Source organism: Osmerus eperlanus, unplaced genomic scaffold, assembly GCF_963692335.1.
Source record: "Osmerus eperlanus unplaced genomic scaffold, fOsmEpe2.1 SCAFFOLD_458, whole genome shotgun sequence".
Classification (NCBI taxonomy): Eukaryota; Metazoa; Chordata; class Actinopteri; order Osmeriformes; family Osmeridae; genus Osmerus; species Osmerus eperlanus.
The window spans coordinates 1-12,053 of NW_026911037.1; the positions used below are offsets into that span (position 1 = coordinate 1).

Below are 12,053 nucleotides of genomic sequence, written 5' to 3' on the forward strand. Positions count from 1 at the left end.
GGAGAGAGAATGACAGAGAAGGGTGGATGGAGAGGCGAGGGCTCTATAGGTTCTGGCAGGGTGGAGGGTCTGGGGGGAGAAGCCCTGGCAGGCCAGCTCTTCACTGCCAGGCCTGGCCAAGAGAGCAGCACTCCACTCTCAACACTACACCATCTGCTCTCACAGCCAGGGTTACAATGGCCCCTCAGACGACTGAGGAGGAGAGGGGAGAGACACACAGAGAGAGAGAGAGAGCGAGAGAGAGAGAGAGAGAGAGAGAGAGAGAGAGAGAGAGAGAGAGAGAGAGAGAGAGAGAGAGATGAGAGAGAGAGAGAGAGAGAGAGAGAGAGAGAGAGGTGTTTTTTTTTGCTGAGGATACACTTCTCTGAGGGCTACATGGCAACAAGGCTTGAATTTGAGAATGCTGGTACACTCGAAGTGCTTTCCAAGAAACGGATGAAATGAAAAAACAAGTCTTGTTTTTCCTGTATGGACAGGGTACCACCACTCCTTAATACATATTTTTTAAGGCAGTGTATAGGGATGGGTTCATTTCTCTCACAGCTTGCAAATGTAATCATGATTGGACTTAGGGGGGTATCCACCACGGCTATCATTCTGCCGTGATGGTGCCCTCTCACCAGCTGGCCCTGTGTCGGCCCGCCTCATCTGACAACACATCATCATTCTCCACATCACTTCCCCAAACGCCCAAAGTCATGAGAGGAAATAGCTGCTCCACTTCCCTGTTGCAGGTGTAAGGACAAGATATTCAGAGTCGTAGAACAGATGAGGAAATTGATGGCAGCCATCTGCTCTGCAACACTACAGAACACGGGTGAACTTTAACGCACCCCGCGAAATGTCTGGCAAGCTGTCTAGGGCTTCTGGTTTGACGCTTTAGTCCTTATTGAATTAATACTGCTATTTATTCTATGTCTGTATTGATACAATAGTATTACAGTATTTTACAATATTTATATTTGACGATTAGCCAGCTTTTATAAATAGCTTCTAAAACTATAATATAGATTTTAAGCAAACAAAAGGTTTTAAAAACTTTCAAATGAATTAATCCGTCAGGAAATGAAGAGAAACTTCCAACATACAGACACCCTGTCCTATTTTTCTCGTTTGAAGGGAGTACATCTGTTAATATCCTAAAATAAAGAAAAACAAGACAATGGAAGTGACAGCATCTGGCGTGTGCGCTTGTCGTTTAATTGTTTCATCCTCTGTCTCCTCTCTTTCTGTCTGTCTCCCTCTCTCTTTTCTCTCCCTCTCTCCCTGTCTCCGTCTCTCGCTCTCCTTTCATCCCTCCATCGGGAGCCCAGAGCCCAGAGGATTATGGATCTCTGGAAAGCGCTCACCCCGCCGGTCAGAAGACAAGACGAGGAGAGGTAATGAAAGACAAACAGCTCGCCACAAACACCTGTTAACCTCCGCTTCAAAGAAAAGAGAGGGAGAGGGGGGAGGGGGGAAGGACGAAAAAATAACAAAAAAAAGAAGTATTTGGCTGCCAAGCAACCGCCAAAAGGCCCCCCTGGCTGTTGACAGATCTTTATGAAATGAAAAAAGGAAAAGAAAAAAGAAAAAAAAAGAGACAAGGAACAGGGCCGATTGTTCGTTTTTACAACGGGGTGGTGGTGGTGGTGGGTGATAAGGAAACGCAAGCAGTCATAAAAAAAACATCCTTACATAGTCCTCAGGCGAACCCAACACACACGCACACACACACACACACACACACACACACGCACGTCACACATAAGGGTAGAGCCCCACGGCAACAATGACACATACAACCATCCACACAAGCATCCCTCCCGTCCTTCCAAGTTCCACTCGCAGCCCGATGCTTTCTAAGACAAAGCTACCACTTCACCGAAAACACACACACACACACACATACAGACTCTCTGGGAACCCACCGATCATACACAACCAAACTCATTTCACACCTCACCAGTTCCTAATAAGCTGTAAGTCAACCCCCTCCAATGAGCGCTACCTGGCTTTCACCAATAAAACTTTGATAAGGGGTTTAAAGGACGTGTTGAATGGCTGGGATCCAAGGAGCTATAGGAGCGGCTGGAACAGAGGGCAGAATGTTTCAGTTGAAGCTAATAGGCTCCGGGCCCTGTGGGGCTCCATCTGAGACTCCCACAGGGGATAGCCTCTTTATGCTCCGGGCACGGCCGGGCCACGCAGGGGTTAACCCATAGGAGACGACTATAGGACGCCATTGTGCCACGTTTCGAGGTCCTACCTTCTCCTCTCTGCTCATTTGGACGCGGTCGAAATGGGGGACGCACAATGTCAATGGGGCCCCTAATCTTGGCCAGGGTAAGTGATAGGTAACTAGAGTGCTTTTTTTTTGGAACCACTTAGGAGAGAAAACGAGTGAAAAAGTGGCGTAGAAGGGAGAGAAAAGAAGGAAGAGCTATAAATAAGTCTGGCAAAGGAGTCGGGGCAGAGGAATTGTTATCGGCTTTGCGAGAGGCAACGAAGAACGAGTCAGACTCTCTCTTTCTCTCTCACCCACACTTACAGGGAAACACAGAAAACCCGACAGACAGACAGACAGACAGGCTAACACACGCAAACTCACGTACAAACACACAACCTGTCTCTGCCCTGACTCCCCACCCCAGAGGGTAATAAAGGATACGGTGCTGCCAGAGTAGGGTGAGATGTCGGACATGTCCTGGAGGTCGCCGCACTCGGACTTGATGAGGGACAGGGACAGTCCCTCGGCCGTGCTGCCGGGGTGGGTGGGAGACAGGGACCGGTGGTGGTGGCCCATGTGGTGGCCGGACGCCATCTTGGTCCGCAGGCTGGTGGTCTCCCTGGATAGGTCCATGGAGTCGGGGGAGGAGTGATCCTTCCCCAGGTAGCCTCCCGAGGGGGCGCCCAGGGGGCTCTGGAAGGGGTAGCCCATGAGAGGAAGGGGGAAGGGGTGTCGGAAGGAGGGGGGGCTGAAGCCCATGGAGGCTGAGAGGGAGGAGGGGTGCAGGGCGGGGTGGTGGTGCCCGCCATGGGCGCCCACGGCTGATGACTGGTGGTGGTGATCGCTGGGGGTCTTCCTCACCACTAGGGGCAGCGCCTCCGTCTGGTCGTTGGCCCCGCCGGGCACGCCGGCCATGCCGCCGAACGAGTCCATCGGGTTGGGGATGATGACGTCGCCGAAGCACTGCAGGCGCTGGTTGGCCGTGTGGAAGTTGGGGTTGTCGCCGTTCACCGAGAACCTCTCGGGGGGCATGGGGAGAGGGGGGAACACCTGGGGGGGCGCGGGGCGGGGGGGCTTGGCGAACACCTTGACGACGGTGTCCACCACCTGGGACATGGCCGAGTTCAGCTCCTGCTTCAGGGTCTCGGCCAGCTGCTTGCCCTCGGCGTGCATGGAGGAGGAGGCTGGTCCTCCCTGACTCTTCCCCCGGCCCAGGCCTTCTCTCCTGGGCTTGTCTCCCTCAGCCAGCAGGGCCTGCTCCTGGAGCAAGGCTCTCGCCCGGTCCAAAAAGTGCCCCGGGTCCAGATCGGACATCTCGTTGTCGGAGCGGTCGCCGCCGCCGCCGCCTCTCTCGTCGGCGCCGGCATCCGACCGGCCGGCGCTGTCCTCGGACATGTTGCCCAGGTCGTGGTGGTGGTGGTGGAGGCTGAGGTCGTGCTCCGAGTCGTCGGTGGAGTCGTAGATCTGGAAGAACTTCTCCTGCAGCTGGCGCAGCTGCTTCTGCATGTCCTCCAGCTGCAGCTTGAGCTGCCGGCGCTCCTCCTGCTTCTGCTCCTTGCGCTGGCACACCAGCTGGGTGAAGCTCTGCTGCTGCTGCTGGGGAAGCCGCTGCTTGCGCTTGTTCTCCCGGCTGCACATCTCCCCTCCTCCCGGGGCCCTGGGGCTGGGCGCCTGCTGGGGGCCGTCCATCTCCATGTCGCGCTCCACGTCCATGTCGCGGTCGCGGCCGCCCTCGGGGTGGTGGCGCGTCGAGGCAGGCACCACCACGCTGGGGGAGTGGCTCATGCCGCGGATGATGTTCTCCACGCGGGCGCGCTTGGCCCGCAAGTGCTCGTCGTTGAGGCGCTCCAGGTCGAAGGCCCCGAGCCCCGGGGGGCGGCCGAAGGGCGACAGGCACTCCTGAGGGCTGTCCTGGGAGGAGTTGCTACAGGCGTCTTCTTGGGGGGCTTCGGAGCCTCCGCTGGACAGGCCAGAGCCGGGGAACCCCCCCTCGCCTCCCCGCTCCCCCCGCTCCCCCCTCTCTCCGCCTCCTCCCCCGCCATTCTTGGCCATGTTGCTCTTGAGGAGCTGGGAGATGATGGTGGCGCCAGGGAAGGGCATCATGGCGTCCTCGTACGAGTTGGCCCTCTTCAGAAGCTTCCGGAGAACGTTGGACTTGGACTCGCAGTCGGAAGCGGAGATGGCGCCGTGGGGCTGCACCACGGAGCACTCCATGGCATCTGCGTCTGAGCTGCGGTGGTTGTGGGAGTTCATAGAGTTCATGGCACCGAAGATGGCGGCTTTGGCGCGGGCAATGTTATCGGCTGCGGAGGAAGCGGCGTTGGTTGTCACGAGAACGCCGGCGTTGTTGCTACCCACGGTCCTCTTGACGCCGATGTCGACTCGTCTGCGCTTGGTCTGTCTGCTCAGGAGGGATTCGCTGTCATGGTCCGGCATCACGGGCTGCTGCTATTGGGCCATATCCTGCTGTGCCCACACCTCTAGAGCCAATTATGCCGTGTACCTGGTCAAATAACAGATAAAACAATTATGCAAAATGGATTAAAAAATGTAAAAAGATTGCTGGATGCCTCCCGAAATGTGCCCAATATTAAAGTTGGTCTCAAATATGAAATATTTCCTTCCGGCAGCAGTGGAGTAGATTCACATTTCATTGTAAAGAAGATTAAATATGGAATGAATCTCCAGACCCAATTAATGAGATTAACTCCGATAATTAATTACAAGTTCTCTCTTGGGGAATTCCCATTACTTAACAGCACACAGATGCATCAAAGCGATATGAGTTCATCTCAAGACAGTACATAATCCCTATGTGCATTTTCTACAGGGGCAGCGACACACATAATTACATTTAGAAGGCAGCAACCAATGGCAGGGGAGAAAGGGGAACGGGAGTGATGGGGTCACATTTAGGCCTGGGCTTTGCATTCCAGGGCTGAGTCCATCCTGTCCCCCTTCACATGCCGTGCAACACTGAACCAGTTCCCACGAAACACAAAGCTGCATAAAATTATGATAATTACTTAAGTACTTGTCCCCGTTTCCATGTTTGTGTGGTTTTGAGCTGGCATATGAGCCATTAACTCGTATAATAAAGTAAAAAGGTTAAAGTTGGATTAAGATTAAGACATGTAAACATTGATAAACGCATCCGCACGTTCTTGAAGGGAATTGAATTAACCTCCTCAGGCTGTGCTAGAGGTGGGGACTTCAATAACAGGAGACGCTAACAAAGTCCCGTCAAAACAGGCTTCACTCTAATTCTCTGAAATACTTTACCACAGTACCCAGAATCCTAAATATGCAGAATCCGAAATATTACTAGGCTGGAAATATGACTGATGAATGGAGAGGGGGGGGAGTATTAGTATGAATGTCAAATCTTGAACTGGGGATAGTGACGTGTAACAAATTCAACCTTGATGGGGTGGGCTATTGATATTGTAAGCCTGCATGAGCTCACTTCTATGTCTTCCTGCTAGTCTTTTCATCTGGCAGAGCCTGTTAATTCTGCTCAAACGGTTGGGTCACCTGGGTCAACTTCACCAAGGAGCAACTTAGGACGCTCCACCCCAAGCCCCTATGCCCCTATGAAAGGAAGCGTTTTGTCACTACCAAGCCTGCCTCAATAACGCTACGTAAGCATGCAACCACAGCAGTCTCACTCAGCACTGTTGGAGTTTATTTGTGAGTAATCACAAATGTATGAATCGGTCAGGGTTTCATGAAACTGTTTTATTTCATGTCATAACATTTTTGTCTTAGCGCTGATCGTTTAGACAAATCTGAAGGCAAATGGCGATATTTTGAGAATTTGTATGACTTCCTAGCTTGTGTTTTTGCATCACATTATCCCTCCTCTTTTATTTACAATTGGCTCTATAAGAACCAAAGTAAAATAGTACATTTTAACAAACAAGCTAATGTTAGATAATTGACTGATAAAAACTGTTAATTAAATGTATGTGTGAAAATAAAATGTCCAATTGCCTACAGCTGCATATAACTACAATTGCTTATTAAACGTTATATGAATTAAACACTTTGAGCACATTTGCATTGTTGCATTATTTTTTTTATACAGAATAGGCCTATATGTATTTTTTTGTTTTGTTTACAACACATAAGAACCAAGAAACAAGGAAAGAATCAAGTACCGTTTCTATCCTTTGATCACTTAAAAATGAATGATGATGACACAGTCAGCCTCACATTCCATGCAGTGTTCTGACACATCGCTATCAACTATGAGATATTATAATGATGCCAAATAAAACCAGATTTTTACATTAATACCATCTACGCCCCTTTTCCCTTTTATACACACGCTCATAAACTCACTCAGGCTTTTTTCTCTCTCTCTCTCCCAAACACACAACACACACATGCATCAATTATAGTTTATAATTGGCATGTATTCTTGTAGAAATATTTAAGAAATTGGAATGTGTTTGTTGTGCTATTTTCTGCAACACAAAACAACAAAGAAAAACATACTGAACTTGATTTCATGAGTTTGGCAACGTGGATAAACAAAGGGCCCGATACTTCATAGGCTAAAAGTTTTGGTTGGTTGGTTGGTCTAAAATAAAACAGTGACTGACAAATGACCCTGGCACAAGTCTCGACATATCTCGAGCAGTTCAAACAAGGGTGATATATCTACAAGAAAGCCTTGACTTCAGCGCCACAAGACCTTAACAATGGGCTATGTCGTTATCGCTCGAAATAGAGCCACCAGCACCTGTCTTTCCCGACGCCGCACCTGTCCCCTATTGCCCATGCGCAGTCTCTTACTTCGGAGACCTTTCAACAATTTCAAGGAAATATGAGCACAGATGAACAATGAGCTACGCTCCTCTCTCGAGCCCGTTTAAGTCCCCCTCTCTTCTTTTCCCAGGGCATAAAACTGTGACCGTGAACTACAAAAATAAGATGAAAAGTTCATAACTCTTTCACATTTGGAATTGATCCAGAGCACTAAACATATTATTGAAAGACTACTGCTGAAAATAAATGATTAGACTTTTTTATAAAGAGGCCTTACTTCAACACAATAGCTTACAAATGCTGGAGTGGATTGACGTAGCCTAGTGTTTGTGTGCCAACGCTGGCATCAATGTGCACTTGGGACATTTTCCTCCCCGTCAACATTCGCTGATTCTAACTGGCATTAGTTACTTGTAACGATTCCATCCAGCACCAATTGTCATTTAAAGGGAACCAATTATACAACTAATTAAGCTTCTATTTACAATTTCCAAATAGTATGGAAACTACTAAAGCCTAATTGCTTTGGCTATAAAAATAATTACACCAACACTCCTCCGTAACATCACAAATACCCACACAAATAAAATGCACAATTTCCCTTCACAAATAAACTCACAAACGCGCCGTTTAATGAAATAAGGGGTTTAGGCAAATATGTTTCAACAAAAATAGGAGATTTTGTTATTTTGACAACCAAACAGTCTTTAAAATGCAGGAAACATAGATGGCAACAAAGATAGGCTAATGGAGCTCACCTAAAAAATAAAACTATACATTCTAAGACAACTTCAAATAAGTTTTGGTCAAGAAACAGACTTGTTTTCGTGACTAACTGAAGTTATTGTATTTTTTCTCACTAAGTCACTTTCTAAAGTTACGGATGAGATGTCCTTCGTGATTTGGGATAGAGAGCCATATAATTCTCATAATCGTCATCACAGAGAAACTTTGTAACAAATCATAATGACAATGAATTTCAGTAAATAATCACAAAAAGATATTGTCTTCATTGGAATAAATTCTACTGATTATAAATTTAATTTGTTTATTATTTCCGCCCACCAAGCACACGCGACGCAGCAGAACTGGAGGGAGGTATTTGAGGACAAGGTTACTTACCCCGCAGATGGAACGGAAAACCGAACTCCTTTTTCTGGAGAAAGAGATACGGAGGACTCGCTTATGCGAGGCTGGATATTATAATTTCTCAGGGAATGAAGAGCTGGCGTGAAAGTGAGTGATACGACCGTGGAATAGAAAAAATATATAAAAGAGCTCTTTTGCGCCGCTCTTTCTCTATCCTCTCCTCTCGAGACTGAAAGGCTTGTTGTGTCGTAGCAGTTCGTGAGTGTGTGTCTCCGAGGCACACGCGATGCAGAGCTTTGATGCTCGAGCTCTCCTCCACCAACAAGATTCACTTTAAGACACAGCTGAAGGAAACAGGAAGACGGCGCGTCATAAGCAGCGTGATGTAACAATCCACCTACCAATAAGAACTGTCCATCGGGTCCGGAGGAGTACAATGCACTGAACTTGACCGCGGAATGGGACTTCGACAGGCAAAAAAAAACTCTTACTTATCACTTTCTTTACAAATCAGTGAGACAACGAATAAGAAAACGTAATATAAATCATATACCTTTCTAAACGTATTAATGATATATATATGAATATTAAGACATCCACGTTAGACTACAATACTTTAGTTATTGTGATACGTGCGCATATTTTTACTTTTTAAGTCAAGCTATATTATGAAACATATTAGCTAGTGTGTTTTATTCTATGATGTAATCATGTTTGTCGTTTTCCATTAAAACATGCATCTCACTTTCAAGTGAAAGAATAGCCTACAATTTCATTTTTCATTTTGTAGCTGTAACTGTTGAGCATTCCACTCACAACTCAATTACTTAAGGACTCGGGGTTTACATTGATGTTTCGTGGGATGTTCTTTTTTCATGCACCGATAAGAAAGAAAGGTTCATGGACATTTTTCATTATTTCACTGTTTCATTTGGGTACATTGGTTTGGTCTTGGAGCTCAACGTGGTATTGAGGAGCTAGTTCCGCACATGGATCAAAGCGTCAAGTCGATATATCTGAACCTTCGCCTATTCATCAACGATCTATCAATAAGGTCTGAATGCAAAATGTAGCTAATATAATGAAATATAATTACAATGGAGAGCCCCAGAGACGGAGCCTTCAGATACCTCACTTAGACGGTCACATAACCTCTCTCAAAGATCAAGTTAAGTTGCTTTCCGTCCATGGGCATCTGTACGCGCAAGACAACAGATTTAACTATAATTGCCACAGTTAACTGCGTTCTGCGTCTCAAATAATCTGCACTCATGATAATTTGGTAGCTATGGAGTTGTTCTGTGTGCAATTCTACGTGTCCACATTAAACTGGAATAATTATACTATGCACCGCCACGTTTTATGTTCAATATTACAATATTACGTTTTTCCTTGTGTGAATTTGGACTTGTTAGGTTATTTTCTCAGTTTTTGAACTTGAGACACCTGTAACGCTTCGGAATCCTTTTGATTTATGCAGTTCAATGTATATTCAATATACACAGCTTGTCTACAACCGTTTGCATAACAAGATACGTTGTAGCCCGTTAGTTTATAGACACAGCGTAAGATCTTAAGACTATTTGGCTATACGCCTAATAGAAATAGTAAAATATGTTTGTTTTCATAATTACGTGTTAGTCTATAATTAGTTGTTCGATTCATCTAAGATATAGACTGATTCCATGTCATGCATTTTTTTTAATGAGCAAATAAAGAAAAGTCATTCGTTTTCAGACAAAGTAGTGTAGACACGACTGTCAATCTGGTTTGGGGCAAATGTAGGCCACAATCTATTTTCCATTTTAGTTTTACATAAACTGACTGCCACTGTTAATACGACTGAATAAGGATGACGACCAGCTTACAGTCAGCCGCTGATAGATGTTCTATTTTTCATGTTTTATATGGTAGGCATATTATATGTAGTCTATATTTACATTGGGCTATTTTGAAAACATAAAAGTATACTTATTATTGGAATTATTATAATGTTTTCCGTTTCGATATAGAAAACTTTGTTCTTGTAATATACAAAAAGGTATTGCCCATGATTACATTACATTCATTCCTATAGGCCAACAACCTTTAAAACAAAATAAGACTATACACATAAGGCCTTGAGCATTTTTTTTTTTAACCATCCGTTTAAATGTTGGGGATTATTTTCAGCAAACAAAACCTGTCATAATAAAAATATGTTGGATAAACAGGCTTCTAACGTCCTTAATGAGAAGTCTTATGATTTTCCAGTGTCTTTCTGTCAAATGCCAAAAAGGAAAGGCGAGTCTCTTTTCCATGTCGCAAGCAAGTGTTTTTGAGGACGAATTAATTGCAACAATGTCAGCAAACTTTAGTGTCTGGAGTCTCTTTTCCAAAGCAGGTGTCCCGTCCCCCGCTCCCTAACTCGCCTAGTTAATTTGGCATATTCTCCCCACGGTGCCCTCGTTGCGTACGCTCCATGGAAAAACAGGCCGGGACATTAAAGGGACTGTGTTTGGAAAAGGAAGACTCGGATGAGGTGTAGCGGAAACGTGTTCGTTAACACTGGCACCTCTTATCGCGGTCCATTCCAGATGGATCAACCCTATTTATTTCAAACTCATTTTCCCTCTTTTGACGAGTGCTCTGCATCAACACCTTGAAGCCGGTCTGATAAACGGCGCTATGCGCGCAGATGAGTGTCTTCACTGACGTATTTATTAGGGCTGGGGTTGGTGTATAAATATAGGATGAGGTATTCAGAGACAAAATGAAAACAAAATGTCTCCCAGTGGACATATCATCGTAAATTTAAACTTATTCTTGCCCTAATCAACCCAGTCCTACGCGCGCACAGGGGGGCTGGAGACCGGGAAGGAATGCAGAGTGCTGAAATGGTCAGTGGCCTATTTCCCTCAGCACTAATTTGCTCAAACGATCGGCTCACGACTAACGAGCTCAACTATTTTGATGTTAATTTAACTAAGTTTTGATAATAATTATCGTTACGTTGAGGTTACAGGCATATTGTTTTGTAGCTGTTTATATTAATCTAAAATATGTTATTATTATTATTATTGTGTTATAATTATAATTATCAGGCTATCACAACTAGCTAAGAACTACATGCTCAAGAAGTAGGCTAAATTAGATTAATGAACCCATACAGAAGGACGCTATGATTGTCAGGGTTGATTGATATGTTTAGCATTTGTATTTAAGTTAACCTATTTGTATCTTAAACCATCCCTAAACAAAGTAAACTATTGACTCTTAAACATCAGAGTATCTCATCAACACGAAAGCTTCGGTTATGAACCAGAAACTGTGCTGAAATAGGCATACATTTAGGCTATAGCCTAAATAAGGATTATGTTTGGGATTATGTTTATGACTGCATCCTGTTTATAACTATGAAACTGAATGAACGAAATACAGTTTTACTGAGAAACAGACAACCCAGGAAGTAGACACAAACAAATTAAAGTAACTGCGAAAACATTCTGTAAGCATCGATGGTTTCAAAAAGAGCCTTAATCAGATAATGACATGATGAGCCTGTGCCGCAACAGTTCCCTGCTTTTCACAAGACATTTTTCAGAGAAATAAATCAGAGAGAGAGAAAGAAAGAGAGAGAGAAATGGGTGCTATTTGCGAAAACAGAGGGAGAGGAGAGGTATAGCGCTAAAAGCTGTTTTGTTCCAGAGAGGTCCCAGGGTCTCGGAATAAAAAGCTCATCGTGCGCAAAGAGGAGACGGCAGCGGCGGGATTGAGTGGGCGTCTCACACTCCACGAGTCCCTGCAGGACACAAAACTCAGAACTTGATATATATCAAGTGTCATCGATGGCAAGCCCGCTTTTACATTAAGGTCTCTGCTGCAGATGACAATGGTAGTGATGATGACGGGGCTCTGGGAAAGAGGAAGAACGACTGCTCTAATTCACCCGCGAGGTGTGTTGCGACGACATGATTTGTATGAAGGAGGGACTTTTGACTAA

At 45.5% G+C, this 12,053-nt stretch overlaps 1 protein-coding gene across 1 annotated transcript; it reads right to left on the minus strand.

Annotated features, from left to right (window-relative positions):
* Positions 1 to 1,707: 1,707 nt before the first annotated feature.
* On the minus strand, positions 1,708 to 8,485 carry prox1a (prospero homeobox 1a). Its single transcript, XM_062455040.1, has 2 exons — positions 8,105 to 8,485; positions 1,708 to 4,712 (listed from the first exon to the last, which is right to left on the minus strand). The coding sequence occupies exon 2, from the start codon at positions 4,643 to 4,645 to the stop codon at positions 2,423 to 2,425; it is 2,223 nt and encodes a 740-aa protein (XP_062311024.1). The 5' UTR covers positions 4,646 to 4,712; positions 8,105 to 8,485; the 3' UTR covers positions 1,708 to 2,422.
* Between the last annotated feature and the right edge of the window lie 3,568 nt (positions 8,486 to 12,053).

Coding starts and splice junctions, on each gene's coding strand:
- prox1a (XM_062455040.1), bottom strand. CDS start 4,645: ATGCCGGACCATGACAGCGAATCCCTCCTGAGCAGACAGACCAAGCGC.